The following is a 17,794-nucleotide window of genomic DNA, read 5'->3' as shown; positions in this document are numbered from 1 at the left end:
GGGGGCGGCCGATCGCTGGGAAACTCAAAACGAGTGATCAGAGTCCCCGTGTGTGCGGATTGATCCTACTTATATACTTGGTCCCAGAACTCATTGAAGCTTTAAAGATTCAGGTCAAATGGAGGGTTCACTGCAATGGGAATTAGCGACTTGGCTCTAGAGGCGAACCCCATTTATGGGAAGACGGTCAAGGGTTGAAGTGAATGGTGGGTTACAGCGTAAGTGGGCCCAGTGGCACTGAAAGCGAGACCGAGACAAGTATCCTTCTCTGAAGGATATATAATATTGGTCACTGAGAGATTCGTAGACTTCGTTCGCTTCTTGTCTTATCGACTCACGCGCAAATGGCCTTTCTTGCAATTTCGTGGCCTATGAGCGAGTGATTATGGCTTGTGTCGATTGCTTTTCCGGCTCAATCTGGTCAGCAGAACCTGTAGGTACCACCGCTACGATACACGGTGTTCGTACATACGTCACAGGCCTCTCACCATCACAAAAACCCAGCACCACCATCGTTTTCATCACAGATGCATTCGGCTTGAATCTTGTGAATAGCAAGTTGCTAGCTGATGCCTATGGAACTGCAACCGGTTTTCGGGTCCTCGTACCAGACATCATTCCAGGCGGTGGTGTGCCGGTAGATTCATTGAGCCTCATGAACTCTGTGCGAGCCCCCGTCTCTTGGTGGAACATTTGGGGTCATCTAAAGCGGGTCGCCAACATCATTCGTATGATGAGCATCTTTATACCATTCGCAAGGCGTACCAAGAACACATTTCCTAGCATACTCGCCTACACCCGCGCGGTTCGCTCCGAGCTATCTGCTGCTGGCAAATTGGGCGTAGCCGGCTTCTGTTGGGGGGCAATGCAGAGCGTGCAGTTGTGTGCAGAACCGGCTATCGAGGGCGGCAGTGAACCTCTCGTGGATGCCCACTTCGCCGCTCACCCGTCCGGCCTGAAGGCCACTGATCTCGTCCGCTACTCTCGGCGGTTCGTTGTGCCGTTTTCTTTGGCACTTGGCGACGAGGATTTCATATTCTCAAAGGATGTTGCTGCCAACCTCGAGGTTGGTCTCCGGGAGATCTACTCAGAAGAGCCGTCTCATTTCGAAGCTAGGATGTATACTGGATGCGGACATGGATTTGCAGTCCGCGCAGACCGGGAAAAGACGAACGAGGATAAGGCGGCCAACGAAGCTGCCAGTCAAGCAGCTGAGTGGTTTCAGAAGTTTCTGGCATAAAGCTATGAGTTCTCAGGCGGAGAATTATCACTTAAGCCCGATATACAATGTAACTTTCGCTGTCATCAAATACCTAGCCTACTTTGTGATCTCGCTTACCGCATCACTGGTACTCCTCATCAGGCTTTCGAAAAAAGCCATGTCAACACCCTGAAAGGCCCAGTCTTCTCCGCCAGCTGCTATTTCGTGATAGCCCCCACACTGCAGCATAGGCTCATACAATCCGGTTCCGGAAGATAAATAAATCTCGCCTGGAGTGGGATCTGACGATACTCTCAAACTCGGCTGAGTTGCCTCATATCCAAGTGCTGCTTTTTGAGTTGGATTTGACGCTACTTCGGCACGATGGTCATCCATGCTGTTTCTTGTCGTATTCTCTGGAATAGAAAGCCCAGCAGGTTCAACATCCCCAGAAAGATTTTGGTACAAGTCTACTGAAGTAGGCCCGGGGTTTGTCGTATCATTTCTGCGCATAGCTTGCGACTGAGTTGGACGATGAAGCTGTGTAGTAACTACTTCTGCATGCACCTTTCGTCCCATGCCTTCACGAAGTATCTTGATAAAGCCAAAGTAAGGAACATGTACGCTCGCAATTAAATCGGAATCTGGAGCCGACTTATTCTCTGCTGGCTGGACACGCACTCTCCCAGGACTCGGCGCCGAACCATCGGGTGCTTCAACATCGAGAGCTAGCAACTTACGGAGCAGGTCGGCACTCTGCGCGCTGAGTGCATCTGAACTGAGGCGGTTCACTTCCATCATATTTTTCTGAGCCTGTTCGATCATAGCACGATCACTATGATATTGGTGAGCTAGCAGGCTCTCCGTTTCCGAAGGATTGCTGGTCAAGTGAGCCAAGAGTAAGGTCATGGCGGACATGAGGGCAAGAAAATCGACGGTACGACAACTATAGGCTAACTTGTTGAAGCTGCGTAATGCAATGAAGCGTGAGAGAACTTCCCGTGATGCGTTGACACAAGTAATCCGCGAGTACTCGTGTTTATGCCCCACCGACTTGTAGTGGAGCATGTATGGCAGATGGAGCTGATTTAGGAGATTGTAATGAAACACCTGTGATATGAGACGACGTGTGTCCCAATAGAGACTTTGGGAGTCGGTCTCTCTGCTATCCAGATTTGGTGCTAGCCACCACGTACTTGGGACAACTCTAGCGGCTTTCTGTAGTTCCATATCAAGGGCTCGCGTCAGGGCAAGATCATCAGCGCTCAGATTGGAATCATTCCGTTCTAAGATGCGTGAAGCAATCACGCAATGTATGCGATCCAGTCGTTCCATAGGGGTATCATTTGCGAGCAAAGTATCTGATGCCATGCTGCGGTCGAGGCAGCCCTGGGAAACGCCTAAAAGCAGACAGAGATAGCGGTCCAGGAAATTGATTCGGAACCACATAAACTGCGGGTCAAACTTCGTTTTCGGGTCAAGCACCTTAAACTGTGCCCGATTATCCAATCGGTTGAGTCCCATCAGTTGTGCGATACCAAGGGCTCTTCTCCCTGTGACCCAGCTTCGCCGAAGATTGCCAAGATTTGCTTGATACAGGCCCTCAATCATTATGCACTCAAGACCTTCGATGCTCCCAAGAAGCTCGTCATTCGTTATAACGAGACGAGTGGCGAGATTCGCCAATCGTTCCATCAGGCTTCGCGGGAGCTCTGACAAACCACCGACCTCATCATGGATGTTAGGAGGTAGATATTGTAGGAAGACGGCGAGTTGTATCATGTACAGCGCTATCAGGACTGGATGTGAGTCCTTGTCAGGAATGTCCAGCAGACTTTCAGAAGTCTTCAACCCCTTCTGGTCGAGGATAGTAAAGGGCACAGTCAATGCTTCATGAGCAAGGACACAAGTGTGACGTTGAGTTTTACACAGCTTCTCCAAATCGTGATGGGAAGGTAGAGCTTCGTGCAAAAATCTGGACAGGCCATTATAATTATCATGTGAGGCTGGCACATCAACATCCAGTCCTAACCTGGGCGGACCAGCCCGGCTAGTATCAGTGTTATGTTCAAGTGTGTGACTCTGATCAGGAGTCAGTTAATTAGCAAACGGCCTGGTTGCCGGAGACGAACCTTGAACGACTCGTAGTAATCAAGATAGTGGGGATGCCTCGAATCAGTTGATAGAGGCGTCAGAATCCCCTCACTCATCTGTATATTATCCTCACTAGGTTTGTCATTGATACCAGAATTTGGGACGCCGATGTTGATTTTCTGCAGCCCTCCTGCCCTAACAGAACGGCTCATTTCCTCGGGATACTCTTGACTAATACATTCTGATCCTCGCCGGCGACAGGGGCTGCAGAGAGTGTTGCTTGTCGAATCGAAGATACATTTCATCTTCCGCCGCTTGCATTCCCAACAACTAAAGGTTCCTTTACGGACCTTTCTCCGTCTGGCCTCTAATTGAGTGGGCTTGTGTAACAACGATGCCATTGGAGGGCTGTTCTCAAACATGTTTTGAATAGAACCCATCTGCGAGGGACTAACATCATCCGTGCGATTTTGTCCGCGTGCAATCAGCGTGGCGGGTCAATAAGTGGTGCAAACCGCAAAGTGAAGAGTTGGCTGAGAATTTCCCGGCGTAGTTGAGAAAGACCGGCGGTCGAAGAGTCCTTTTAGCTCTTCATATTCGGCCGTGAGTGGAGATGGTATTTCGGGAGTACGGTCGACGATAGATGACAATTTGCTAATCTGCGGGCGCCTTTTGACATGCTATTGGCTGTCGTCGACCGCAATCTTCGGACCCACTCACGGTCGAACGAAGATATAACGGCGGTCGAAAGCCTGATATTGGAGGAACTTCATATTAGATGTAAGGGACTAGGTGTGTAGAGCGGAATGGAGTGATGATTATGAAATCTGATGACTGATCGAATATGGGTAGATTAAACACGGCGGACGGTTTTTTTTTTTTGGTGTTTTTTCAGTTGAAAGTAGTTCATCTATTACGTGTTTTCATCTTTCTGACCTGTGTGGCGTTAAGTATATAAACCGCGCTTTCGGGTCTTTAACTTCATCTGTTTGAACCCGCTCTAGATGTATGACATCGACCCGACAATATAACATTGCATTCCGAATACCAGATCATCTGGAAAGCAAGTAACCAAAAATGGGCGAAAATTACCGGGGAGACCTGACCACCAATGACCAGAATTCTGGTGCAGACAGCGTCCAAGACAAACAGCATGGGATTCATGTACCGAATAGTGAGAACCCCGAGTACGTAACGGGTCTGCGTTTGTTTCTCATTATGTTTACCATCTTCATGAGTACACTTCTTGCAGCTTTGGAAATCGGCATAATAGCTACTGCGATACCCGACATCACCGACGAATTCCACAGGCTTGATCATGTCGGATGGTATGCGAGCGCAACTTTCCTCGTCTCCGGCGCGTCCTCACCTATGTGGGGCAAAGTATATAAATATTTGAATGTCACATACGCTTATACTGCCTCGATCGTCTTATACCTAGTTGGGAGCGTTGTGGCAGCAGCGGCGCCGAACAGTATAGCTGTGATTGTTGGCAGAGCCATACAGGGGCTGGGAGGCTCTGGTACACTCGGTGGTTCCGTTCTTATCATCAATTATGTGGCCCAGCCTAGAAGACGTCCAGTCCTTATTGGTCTCTGGATGGCGATCTTTATGGTATCGACTATTCTCGGGCCAATCATCGGCGGCGCCTTCACAAGCGGAGTTTCCTGGAGATGGTGTTTCTGGATCAACCTGCCTCTCGGAGGTCTTACCTTGATCCTGTCACTGCTTTTCTTGAGAGTTCCAAGCCATATTAAACCTGTCCCAGCCAAATGGGAACAGATCATTCTCCAACTTGATCTACCGGGATTTCTCGTCCTACTTACGTCCCTGGTATGCTTCACGTTGGCTCTTCAATGGGGTGGACAGACTAAGGCTTGGAATGCAGGACCGGTAATTGCTACTTTAATAATGTGGGTTATTTTGACCGTCATATTTTTCATGATTGAAGGAATTCAAGGAGCATATGCCATGATCCCTCTTAAGATTTTGAGACCGCGAATGACATGGTCTAATGCTCTATATTGCTTCATGTAAGTGTTTGGATGTATCTCTGAGACCTGTACGGCAGTGCTAACTCAGAATCCCTATCAAGCTCTAATTCGACGTTGTTTGAGGTCATGTTTTACCTGCCGATTTACTTCCAGTCTATTCAAGGCCAGTCAGCTATTACAAGTGGTGTTAGCACTCTTCCATTTTTGGCTTTCTTCGCTCTAGGGGCTCTCGTCAGCGGTTTTGTGATAGGGAAAACACGTCACTTGCAACCTTACCAGCTAGTCAGTGCGCTTTTAATGACTGCCGGTTTAGCATTGTTCTATACAATGAATACAGACTCATCTCAAGCTCGATACATGGGTCCTGAAGTCCTTTTCGGCTTTGGACTTGGTCTTGGCAACCAAATATCCATGACAGCGGTTCAGGGGTTTTCCAAGCCCGAAGATGTAGCAAACTCCACTGGTATTATGCTTAGTAGGTGTCCTAAGAAAACGTACTCATACGGTTGTGACTTTCCAATTAACCTTGACTTCAGTGTGCCAAGCTATAAGTGGTGCTTACTTCGTTGCGGCCGCGCAGTCCCTATTTGCAAACCTCCTACTACATACACTCGCACAAACCGCTTCAAATATCGATGCTGTCCAGGTCATAAACACTGGTGCAACAGAAATCCAGCATGTCTTCAATGGCGATGACCTTGACGCCGTGCTCAAAGCTTACATGATTGGGATCAAGGACGTTTTCGCTTTCGCTCTAGCCGGTGGTGCACTCGCTGTTCTCTTGGCCCTAATGATACCATTGAGAAGACTTCCTGACCATGGTAACAAAGAAACACAGGCAAAGGCATGAACTTCGGGAGGGTCTGTAACATGATCAAAGCCCAAGACTTAGTCTCCTGGATTCATTAAGTCAAACTCAGCATAGACCTGATTGCAAATTTGACAGAGAAAGAATTTCAAGAAACCAGAAACTGCGGTCATTGAATAAACTCCACTGAGCTGCATGAATCCTATCTTGAATTTATCAGGGACACATAGTAACTCAGTCAGCAACTTCTCGAATCGTCAATTTGTGGTAGTGCTATGAGGGAAATCCAGATGGTGTGGGCGTGATCATTGAACCATTTTATAACGCTTTTCATGAATAGATACGTGACTATAACGTCTCCCTTTTCGATTCCTGATCTTGTCAATTACACCAATGGTGCTTCCCCATCGACATGATTGACATCCAACCTTGGCCTTGTTAATGCGCCAGGCAGGATTTTGATCAGGTAAGCTAGTCAGCATGCATGTGGGCCAAATCCTTGTGATCTTGACCGTGCAATTGCAGCGCCGCACCAGTGTCGACTACTTCAATTCATGTGAGTCACACGGCGTTGCGTAACCTTCTCGATGCGCCGAGCCAACATTGAAGACAGCGCTTGATTTCATTGCACACAACGGCGAAGTCGTATATTCATCGGCAAACAGGATGGCGACTGCTACCGAGTTTTGTTTTGCCGTAAAGGAGCTGGCAAACTCCAAGGTGAAGCTAGTACCATTTGATGTGAGCCAATTAACTCCGCCGCTCGATCACATTCATCGCTGATTCTGAAGGATGACCGGCACACGCCGCGCTTCATGGAACTTTCTTCTGGTCATCCGGAGATTTGGGCGCACATGCCAGGTGGTCCTTTTGCATCAGTAGATAACTTCCGCTCTGAATTTATCAATGGCTTCTGCACGCCCGTAGGCGTGTTTTCCTACGCAATTCTCGACCTTACGAAGTCGTCCCAGGATGGAAGCGAGGAGGATGCCTTCGCCGGCATGATATCATATATGAATTCTTCGCCAATCAACTTGTGCACAGAGATCGGCGCCGTCGTCGTTCTGCCGCCCTTCCAGAGGACACATGTGGCGAGCAACGCTGTTGGACTAATGATACACCACGCCTTCAGGTCCGAAGCAGAAGGAGGGCTAGGCCTCACCCGCGTGGTCTGGCAAACAAGCTCGGCAAATAAAGGATCAGCAAAGGTTGCAGAGAGGATGGGATTCAAGCACGAGGGCACACTCAAGTACGATCGTCGCTTCAAACAGGGCAAGCTTCATTCTAAGGTAGGAAACGGAAGACCATTGCCCCCTGGAAGTGATGAGAACGATCTTTGGCGGGATACACTGGTCTTCGGCCTTTGCTGGGATGATTGGGAAAGAGGTGCGAGGGAGAAGGTACAAGCAGCCATGGATCGTACTAAGTGATTTGCACGACGTTATGGAGGGCAGCCGTATGAGAAAAACAAAAGGAGCTTTGAAAAGATGACCGCAGAGAAGAATAAAGATAAGGAACAGTTTCATAAGAAGTGCAGAATTATGCGAGCAATGAAGTGAATCCTTTAAACCAGTATACACCGATAAGCTTGAGATTTTTCAGTTGTCTCTTATACAAGAGATAGATCTTGTTATAGATTTTACACTATTATCTTTAACGAAACGATGCAAGCGATATCACCCACAAATCGTGTACTCCAGAGAAATCGTATAGTTGATAGGTTCTAAACATAGATGATGGCATTTAATCGGATAAGACGGGGCATGGTATGTCGTAGCAGAATTGTGTTCGTTAACAAGTTGAGACTGTAAGCCGTGCAGTTGGGGGCGTCCCCAAGTCTTTGGTAAGAATGTGTATCCATCATTGATTGGCTGAAGATTTGTGGCGTCGTAGCGTAAGCCCTCTATGGCGTTTCAAGGGATGGTATTTTTAGAGTTTCAGATGACTTCCCGTATAAAATGCTCGACATCTTCCAAAACCCTATTACATCCTCAATGAGACGGAACCGAATAGATACAAGCCAGACATGCAACAGCAAAATTAGTGGTGTCGCCTAAAACAGCATCATGTTATGCCAAAACAGACCGGAAGGACTTGTGAGTGTCTCAACCCCACTGCGGCCAATGTATTCACGCTGCTGACACAATGCCATAGAGCACCTCTTCGGCAATCTCATCACCCTTGCCAACGCAGTGCTTCTTTGACACAATTCTTGTCCCTTTACCAACTTGGATCTTCTTGGTCTTGGTTCTCCTCTCACCTTTGCTTATTCGCAAACCATCAGCGGTCGTTGGAGCGTCTCGTCGCTGGGTTCGCCTCTCGGCGCTTAGTGTCTATTTCTTCTGCATCGCCGTCATCGTGCTCATGGAAACCATCGAGGTAGCACGTCTTGTACGAGCAGACCTTGGTGTTGGTCTTGTGCCATTTGTCTACGTCGGCTGTCTTATCGCGACCTCACTTCAAGCAACAGACGCCTTATGGGGGAGGCTCAGAGGGTGGCAGGTTTCAGGCACACTATTCTGGCTCTTGAGCTTCTGCATTACAACAGTCAAGGCTGTCGCCGTAGGGAGATTCGGGACCAAAGGGCCATTGGCCCGCAAGGGTTCGAAGTATCCGGTCGAGGACCAGCTGACCGACCTCATTGTCCTCGTTATTTTCTACGCAATTTTGGTCGCGATGCAAATCATACTAGTCTATGTAAAGCCAGCACGCAGAGTATCAGGAATTATCCAGGATGACGAGGTTGAGTTGAAGTGAAGATTTAATCCATCTCATACATAGGGGAAGGCGGTACTCTTAGAGTCATCTGTCCTAGATAGGTATCAAGCTAGCTAGTTGTGAGATGAAGATGTATTTCTGCCGAGAGGCTTCATTTCGACCGCACCGGCGTATAGGTTCAAGCAGTAGATAATTTCTCCTACTACCTTCAGAGCGTCTTCGAACGCATGCGACTGCGGATGGTAGACATTGCTATCACGAACCTCGACATTATGGAGGACACATGGCGAAATGATGCCAGCACTACTGAAGATAACATCAGGACTGCCATACTGCCCTGAGGAACCGGGCGCAGAATACCCGTGTAGATGAAATTGGCTTTTGGGATCCCGTCTAGGCAGAGAATGTAAATAGCAAGATCTGCTCACGATAAGTCAAATGAGGCAGATCAAGATTTGTCAGCCCTTGATAAAGCACATAAGGGGCATCTACCAAATACTTTTCGACATCGCATTGCATAGGAAAAAGCCAAGCCCAGCGTGAATGTACGACGGATCAATAAACATCGAGCGAGTGATTCACGCCCGACTGAATTTATATTCTTGAGCCTGCTTTGCGCGATCTGCTCGCCTTATCTCGTTTTCTGTCTTTGCAAGAGTACTCCACCAGCGGACTGTGTTCCATTGATCTTTGTCTTCCGCCACCAGACGCTGCCAATCATCAATGATCAGTTTCTGTGGCCTTTCAAACCAGAGTGATCTGAGATGAGGCAGACGAAGGCGCGCCCATGGCGGAAATTCCTCCTCCACTCCATCTTCCCTATTTTCCATAGTCGTACGGTCTAGAACCCAGACCCATGCTGACATACGCAACTTTAAAAGCTTCCTGTACTTTGGGCTTTTGAAATCTACAGGAGCTACCGGTGGTGTCTGCTCCGGAAGCCTCAGTAGCGTCTGGAGAGCCGCCTCGTCAATGATGAGACAGTGATCATAACGTGTATTGCGGCCAGATGTATCGACGTCCAGGTTGTCTACCCAGGATATGAATGCTCGGCCAATGGGGCTAAAGTCCTCGCTACCTTCCGGCTCGGTGACCAGCTGATCAGAATCGGGATAATCCTCGATCACCTCATTCCACATACGCTCTGCAACTTCGTCGCTGATATCCCGTTCGCCTGGAGCAGGCATAGTCCCTGGGAATCTATTCCATTTTTGCAGCTGAAGCATCCGATCATAGCGCTGCATACGGACATCCCACCGGGTCCATGCCTCAAGGCGGCGAAAACCCTCCTCGAACCGAGCGTCAGAGTCGCCTCCGAAAACGGCGCGGTAAATGGTATAGCCCCAGACATACGGCACATAGGAGTTGAACGATGTGTCGTTTAAAAACAGAAGATTGCGGCGGCATGGTCGCCCTTGTTCGATCCACTGTTTGTCAGGGTTTGAAAATGCTGGGGTATGAACCTCCGGCGGGATCGAGCCCAGATCAGGCTTCTCACGAGAAAGTACCATGTTGTTGTGTCTGACGCACAGAGGTAGACCGTCATGGTAGCTCGCTGCTACGAGAATCGCTTGAGAATGGAGAGGGCGGCTGTGAGGCTTTATACACAGAAGCCCTTTGTAGCTTGTAACTAGATGGCCAGTTAATGGTTTAGCCTACTGCTCATCAAGCACCCCGTACCTAACACTTAAATAAAGTGATGCTTACCGAATTAGGTATAAACACGAAATTGCCCTAGCTAGGTCCAAGTCGAACTAAAGCCAGCTTTACAAAGTACCGGTAATTGGTTAGATCAATTGTTGCATTGATCTCGAAAGTTACTTCTGAGAGTAGACATCCTGGCTCGTGGTCTTCAACCCCTGAATGTACAGTGACGATACTGGAAGAGGCAATTTGTCTCACCCGATTTCGCTGCCAGACATCGGCAAACTCGTGGTAAACCTGGAAGTCTGTCAGTCTCACCCGTGAGTGTGTAGCACTGTCCATTCTAGGTTCACGAGTATTTGATATCTCAGTCTTGAATAAAAAAGTCTTGTACGAATTTACTTTACATTCAGGATGCGACGTATCGCTCTCCATATGATGCAGCCAATTCCCACGCCAGTCAACCCTTTTAACACCGTGAAAAGCAAGGGAAACAAAAATCAAGAGTGTGCGGGATCCCGGTGTTCAAGTGCTTTTTTTACTTTCTTTCGCAAGACCCCTAAAACGAAGAATCTATTATTTGTTTGTTCGATTAGAGCTCGTCATGGTTCAACGGCTCGTCATCACCCTCGCCGCCCGGTGCACCGCCGCTGTAAAGCTTGCTGGTGATGGGGTAGGCCACGTTCGATAGCTTCTCCTTCTGCTCCTCAAAGTCCTCCGTAGAGGCGGTAGCCGCGTTCTCCTCAAGCCAGTCGGTGGCCTCCTTGACAGCGTCGAGGATCTATAATGTTGTTAATCATCGTGGTACAATTAATTCGCCTGGAATATTAACTTACAGTCTCCTTGTCCTCCTCGTCGATCTTGCTGCCAAGACCATCCTCATCGTTGACCTGGTTCTTCAGGCTGAAAGCGTAGTTTTCAAGGCCATTTCGGGCTTCGATGCGCTCGCGGGTAGCCTTATCCTCCTCGGCGTACTTCTCAGCCTCGGCAACCATGCGGTCAATCTCCTCCTGGGTGAGACGGCCCTTGTCGTTGGTGATGGTGATGGACTCAGACTTGCCAGTGCCCTTGTCGTGAGCGGACACCTTGAGGATGCCGTTGGCATCGAGCTCGAAAGAGACCTCGATCTGGGGCACTCCACGGGGGGCGGGAGGGATACCAGTAAGTTCGAACTTGCCGAGAAGGTTGTTGTCCTTGGTCATGGATCGCTCACCCTCATAAACCTGGATCAGGACGACCGGCTGGTTATCGGCGGCAGTGGAGAAGATCTGGCTCTTGCGGGTCGGGATAGGAGTGTTACGGGGGATCAGCTTGGTCATGACGCCTCCGGTGGTCTCAATACCGAGAGTCAACGGGTTGACATCCATGAGAACGATCTCCTCAGTACCCTCCTCACCGGAAAGAACACCAGCCTGGACGGCAGCGCCGAAAGCGACAGCCTCATCAGGGTTGATACCCTTGCTGGCCTTCTTGCCACCGAAATACTCCTCAATGAGGGACTGCACCTTGGGGATACGAGTGGAACCACCGACCAAAACAATGTCGTCAATTTCTGCCTTCTTGACGTTGGCATCCTTGAGCACCTGCTCAACGGGCTTGATGGTCTTCTTGAACAGATCCATGTTCAGCTCCTCAAACTTGGCACGGGTCAGGGTCTCGGAGAAGTCCTTGCCGTCGAAGAAAGCCTCGATCTCGATACGAGTTGACATCTGGGAAGAGAGGGTTCGCTTAGCCTTTTCGGCCTCACGCTTCAGCTTGCCCATGGCCTTGAGATCCTTGGTGATGTCGACGTTGTTCTTCTTGTTGTAGGACTTGGCGAAGTGGTTGATGATACGCTGGTCGAAATCCTCACCACCGAGATGGGTGTCACCGGCAGTAGCCAAGACCTCGAACACACCCTGGTCAATTGACAGCAGGGAGACATCGAAAGTACCACCACCAAGATCGTAAACAATGATCTGGCGTTCACCATCAGTCTTGTCCAGACCGTACGCAATAGCGGCGGCCGTAGGCTCGTTGACGATACGGAGGACATTGAGACCGGCAATGACACCGGCGTCCTTGGTGGCCTGTCTCTGGTTGTCGTTGAAGTAGGCTGGAACAGTGACAACGGCGTGGGTGACCTTCTTGCCCAGGTAGGCCTCGGCGACCTCCTTCATCTTGCCCAGAATCATGGCGGAGATCTCCTCGGGGGTGAACTTCTTGTCCTCGCCATTGACCTCGACCTGAACAACGGGCTTGTCATCCTTGGAGATAACCTTGTATGGGAAGTGCTTAATGTCGGTCTGGACATCCTTCTCAGAGAACTTTCGTCCGATGAGTCGCCTAGAGTAAACTGTTAGAAAATGTTGCTGGAAAGTTTTAGGAGAAAGCATTGCTCACTTGATGTCGAAGATGGTGTTGGTAGGGTTTGCCGCAGCCTGGTTCTTTGCTGCGTCACCGACTAGTCTCTCATCTTCGGTAAAGGCCACGTATGAGGGGGTAATTCGGTTTCCTGTGCGCACTGGAGTTAGCAATTGATCCCGTGAGCGTCGAGACAAGAATTGCAGTACGAACCTTGGTCGTTGACGAGAATCTCAACCTTGCCCTTCTGCATCACACCGACGCAGCTGTATGTGGTTCCAAGATCCTGTCGAGGAAGTGGTCAGCCAAAGCCACCGCAACACAAGCGCAGAGCGAGTGCGACTTACAATACCAATAACGGTGCCATACTCCTGAACATCGTCGGCCCTTACGGTCTGGACGAAGGCAAGAGGTGTGAATAGAAGACAAATCCAGAAAACCAAGCCCAGGCCAATGGCCATGGAGCTCTTTGCTCGAGACTCCATTTCGAGCTCTGAGTGTGAAGGTGGACAGAGAGAGATCCTATGCGCGCACAGCTCGAATAACGACGACAAGACTGGGGGGTATCAAGAAAAGAAAGACGCAGACAAGAAGCTCGTTGGTCTGCTTGGATCGTATGCTCAAGCCTCTGAACGGGCGAGTCGTGGGAATGCAACGGTAAGTGAGGTTGAGTAGGGGGAAAGAAGTGGGTGTGGCAGAGGGAGAAATCCAAAGATTTGGCCCTTAATATTGCTCGGGGCAGCTCCAAAAAGATGCGAAAGGACAGATTTCAATGATTATCTGGCATCTAAGGTACCCGCCACCCCATTCGCTAACAGGACTGGCGGGGGGTGACCGCGCGCAGCTGATAAAGTGGTACCTGATGCACCCACCCAAAGAAGGCTAAGTGAAGCTTCCATTGCCGCCGCCCTGGCTCCAACCCACGGCGCCATTGCTCCATTACTCCAACAGGATCATTGCTTGCCATCCGCCGCCGCCCAGTATAACACAGTGAGTAATGCAATACCCTGCCCGTCCTACTGGACACGTCTCCAGCATTTCCAACACTTATTAAGGTGAGGCTCTGGAGATGGTTCATCAATACTGCATGAGCCGTACTACAATGCAATATCAACCGTTGTGCTGGACGCAGGTAAGTCTATCTAGGTAGGTATCTTCAACTCGTCTTGATATCTCTTAAGCCAACCACCAACAATACTCTCTTCCAACGCAAAAGAAGCCCCATGTCCTTCGATCTTCTTCCGCCTATTCCTGCTACTGTGGCCAGATGGAATCATCTCGTTAGCGGCCTGTGACTGTGACGCTTTTGCCAAATTCCAGAACGTTCACGAAGGCATCGATCAGGGTGTGTGGGGCTGACAGGGCTACCTACGAGCCTACTTCGCTGAAGCGCCTCCCGGTCCCGCAAGGGCCAAGTGCCAAGTGCCAGGGGTAAGGTGGCACTTGACAAGCCGATAGCCTGTAGAGAGACACTCTGTCCTTTTAAGCTTCAATAGCCCTTCGGTTTAACTTGAATCTGTCTTCAAGGCGCGTGCCCACATGCTCAGCGTCGTTGCGTAGTCTCATTAGTGGACATTTAATCGTTCTGAACGTTGCATTCGGCCTTGCTATACAACGAGTTTAACGACTTAGTGGGTGAAGTGAATCCACTGTAGTACCTGGTAGTGCTCAGATGTTGTTTCTGTTAGGTGTCCTTCTGCAGCGGTCATGGTGCCGTTGGATTCCTCACCTACCCAACTTGTAGATAGGTGTTGCTATCTGGTTACTACCAAGATATCACAGTGGATGAGTTGCTTGAATCTATAGACGGCTCACACCAGATCCGTGTATCTCAAAGCAGACAAATAGGTCTACGAGCCTCAAGTGAACTCTCCAGACAATACCTATCTGCAACGGGCAGTCCGGTCGGTGGCTAATACCCGCCATAGTTGGAGGCTCAAATGACGAAGAGGCTCTACATAACGGCATATTATTTGGTGGAATTGGAAGTGTCACTTTGGAAACACGCACCTCCCTGAGTTGCTCGTCGTCGGACACATTCAATGCTCTTGTCTTTCTCTCAGTAGTTCATACCGGTTCTATTCTAGTAGCCCCGCAGCAACTGTTTCTCCGTTGCTTCTAAGAACAACTCTCTGGCCTGCTTCTAACGGCACCTTGTTGTTCATCTTTACCACTATCCGCGCCACACTCGCCGGCTTGACGATCTTCGGCCGCTTCTTCGTGACGGCTCCTGTGCCCTTATCTAGTACGGCTGACAGCTCTTGTATCTGCCCAGCAGAATGTAGTCTGCCTCGGTGCACATCGACTTGCATGGGCATCAAGATATCGAAAGCCAACGCCTTCATCGTGAATGTGTCTACTGTTTGTATAGGTTTTGACGGGTCGCAGATAATGTCTCCCACGCGGACGTGGATCGGGTCTATGTTGCTGAGATGTATCACAACATTCTGGCCGGCGACCGCCCACTCAGCAGTCTCTTGGTCCACTTCTAGAGCTTTGACGTAGGCCTTTTCGCCACTTGGCTGTACCAAGAGAGCATCACCTGTCTGCAACGACCCGGCGTCAATCCTTCCAGTTATCGTCAAAGGACTAAGTGCTGTTCGGTAAACTTCTGAGATGGTCATCCGCAGCGGTTTGGTTAGGGCTCGTGTCATAGGCTCTGATGCTTCCAACTCTTCGATAAGGGTTGGTCCGGAGTACCATGACACGGCTGACTCTGTAGAACGTCGAACAAGGTTGTCGCCGTGCAACCCAGACACAGGCACAAAGCTTATATTCTTCGCCTGGAAGCCAGTCGCAGATAGGAAGCCTGAAACTTGCTGTGATATCTCATCAAACCTCTCCTTATCCCAGGTGACGGTATCCAGCTTGTTCACTGCCACGATGATTCTCGAGACGCCCATACTTCGAATGAGTAGTGAATGTTCTCGAGTCTGTCCCTTGAGGCCAGCTTCAAAAGCACCCGTGCTAGCATCAACAACCAGAATCGCAAAGTCGGCCTGCGCCGCCCCTGCAATCATGTTCGGAATGAAATCGCGATGACCAGGTGCATCTAGAATTGTAAAGGATGTTGTTTCGGTCTCGAATTTGTTCGTAGCAATGTCGATAGTAACTCCACGAGATCTTTCTTCTGACCGTTGATCTAATATCCATGCGAGAGCGAAAGAAGACTTTCCTATTCGCTCTGCCTCCTTCCGGTACTTATCGACTGTTCGTTGATCCACGACATTCAGATCTAACAGCAGCCGTCCCATTAAGGTGCTTTTACCAGCATCAACGTGCCCTGTCATACGTTAGTATCCAACAGCTCGGAATCAAATATGAGAAAGTATTGGCTTACCGACGACTACAAAGCTCGCGGTCTTTTTCTTTTTCGTCTTTTCGTATTCATTAAGCACATTGAGGTTCTTGCTTTTCGGTAAAGGGGTATCATCAACTTTCAGCGCCTTGATCTCGTTCGCCACATCGTCATGGCCACCCTTCTTTTTCGGCACACTTGCAGGAGGTTTCTTGCCTGCTGTCGTGGGTGTCAGTAAGAATCACTTCTTTCCATTCCCGAAGCGCGAACCTTGCGCCTGTGCCGCTAGCACAACATCATCGGGGGAAGGTTTGGCGAACACATCAGCAAGCGCAACATTGTACGCCATGTATGGTGGAGGAAAAGATTGTAGTTGTGCCTTGGGTGCAGCAGAAGCAGATCCTATCAATGCCTGGGCAAAGGCAGATGGTTTTGCGGGCTCAGGAGGAGGCTCAGTGTCGACGATCATCTCCTCTGGACCAGACTTCAGTTCCCTGGGAGGTTGTAGCTCGGGGGCGAGCATCTTCTCGACAGCAAACTGGTCTCTTGGCGAGTCCACGACATAGCTAGACTCGCCCTCTATCTTGCGACGCTTGCTTAGACCCCCCAGAGCTGGCTTCCTGTTTTCTTTTTGTAGTCTCGTCTCTTCAACCGACAGACTCTTCATTTTCTGCTCCGTTTCTTTGACCTTTTCTTCTGACTTTTTGTCGTCCCCTTTCTTCTTTCGCGCTGCAGCAAGGGCTTGCAGTTTAGACATCTTTGGCGGTCCGCCCGAGCCACCAAGCAGTCCACCTTGTGGAAGTTGAGGGGCAACGAAGGTTGTCTGGCGGTGTCGAGGAATATTGAGCCACGGCATGTCGTCGAAGAAGGCGGCAAAGGATGGTCGCGGCCGTGGAGTGATCGTCTGGTGGTAATGGAAGGAGGATATCCCTTGGCAAAGCGTCAACGAACCTCGCTCGGAAGGGTCCTGGAGTCTTGCCGATCGCCATGTGGACTCTGACAGTCTGCCTCAATCCTTGGATCTGCTTCGGCTGCATGGGTTACGGCAGAGTCGCTGGACTCAAGGATGTGCAATGTGAAGAGAAGAAAAGTGTAACTCACTGTCTGCAGGCTTTGGCGTCTTGGTCTTGGCTGGCTTCGGCGGCGCAGGATCGATGAATTTGTTGATTAGATATGCTACTGACTTGTCCACATCGAAATAGTAATACCATAACGCTTCTTGAATCTGCTGAGTCGTGACTTTGTCCGCCTGAGGCCCTAGAGCAGCCTTGACATCTTGCGTGCCTTGTGCTAGCTGTGCCTTGTCTTCCGGGCTGATCTCTTGTTCTTCGTCTGAGTATGCGCCACCGTCAAATTCATCAAGGTCATTCTCGTAATCGTAGTTGCGGTAGGCCTGGTGCCGAGACATCTTGACGGTGACTGCGTCTCGGCAGTGCAGGAGGGGAAATGTGATTCCTGAAGTGTCGATCCAGGTTTCTTCGCTGAGAAGAAAAGGCTAAAGAGAGATCTCTATGTCCAGAGTAGATATGCGACAGCGGTTGTGACGCTATCTCCGCCGCGATCAGCCACCTACGAAGTGTGTCTTGAGGTTTTCTCCGAAATAAAGGTGATGACACTTGGAAGCTGTTTTGGTGATGGCGGGGCAAATGCCAGCCCACACTGACGTCCTAGGTTGCTTGAGTCGACTGTTAGCG

The 17,794-nt window shown here is 49.8% G+C and overlaps 4 protein-coding genes across 4 annotated transcripts; 2 read left to right on the top strand and 2 right to left on the bottom strand.

Moving 5' to 3' along the window:
• Positions 1 to 865: 865 nt before the first annotated feature.
• UCRPA7_799 (putative dienelactone hydrolase family protein) lies at positions 866 to 1,240 on the top strand (the record flags this gene model as incomplete). The annotated part of the gene is made up of 1 exon (XM_007913392.1): positions 866 to 1,240. One exon carries the CDS (start codon positions 866 to 868, stop codon positions 1,238 to 1,240), a length of 375 nt encoding a protein of 124 aa, XP_007911583.1.
• Positions 1,241 to 5,616: 4,376 nt separating this feature from the next.
• Positions 5,617 to 6,139, top strand: UCRPA7_798 (putative efflux pump antibiotic resistance protein; the record flags this gene model as incomplete). The annotated part of the gene is made up of 2 exons (XM_007913391.1): positions 5,617 to 5,764; positions 5,826 to 6,139. 2 exons carry the CDS (start codon positions 5,617 to 5,619, stop codon positions 6,137 to 6,139), a joined length of 462 nt encoding a protein of 153 aa, XP_007911582.1.
• Positions 6,140 to 11,051: 4,912 nt separating this feature from the next.
• On the bottom strand, positions 11,052 to 13,287 carry UCRPA7_797 (putative hsp70-like protein; the record flags this gene model as incomplete). The annotated part of the gene is made up of 5 exons (XM_007913390.1): positions 11,052 to 11,240; positions 11,296 to 12,784; positions 12,842 to 12,953; positions 13,016 to 13,088; positions 13,150 to 13,287. The coding sequence occupies 5 exons, from the start codon at positions 13,285 to 13,287 to the stop codon at positions 11,052 to 11,054; spliced, it is 2,001 nt and encodes a 666-aa protein (XP_007911581.1).
• A 1,593-nt stretch (positions 13,288 to 14,880) lies between these two features.
• UCRPA7_796 (putative elongation factor tu gtp binding domain-containing protein) lies at positions 14,881 to 17,508 on the bottom strand (the record flags this gene model as incomplete). Its single annotated transcript, XM_007913389.1, has 4 exons — positions 14,881 to 16,085; positions 16,143 to 16,319; positions 16,371 to 17,030; positions 17,202 to 17,508. 4 exons carry the CDS (start codon positions 17,506 to 17,508, stop codon positions 14,881 to 14,883), a joined length of 2,349 nt encoding a protein of 782 aa, XP_007911580.1.
• Between the last annotated feature and the right edge of the window lie 286 nt (positions 17,509 to 17,794).

The sequence above is a fragment of the Phaeoacremonium minimum genome (assembly GCF_000392275.1).
Source record: "Phaeoacremonium minimum UCRPA7 unplaced genomic scaffold PA7_03_scaffold_40, whole genome shotgun sequence".
In the NCBI taxonomy this organism is placed as follows: domain Eukaryota; kingdom Fungi; phylum Ascomycota; class Sordariomycetes; order Togniniales; family Togniniaceae; genus Phaeoacremonium; species Phaeoacremonium minimum.
The sequence above is the reverse complement of the archived record's forward strand: the minus strand, read 5'-3'. Positions and strand labels throughout refer to the sequence as shown.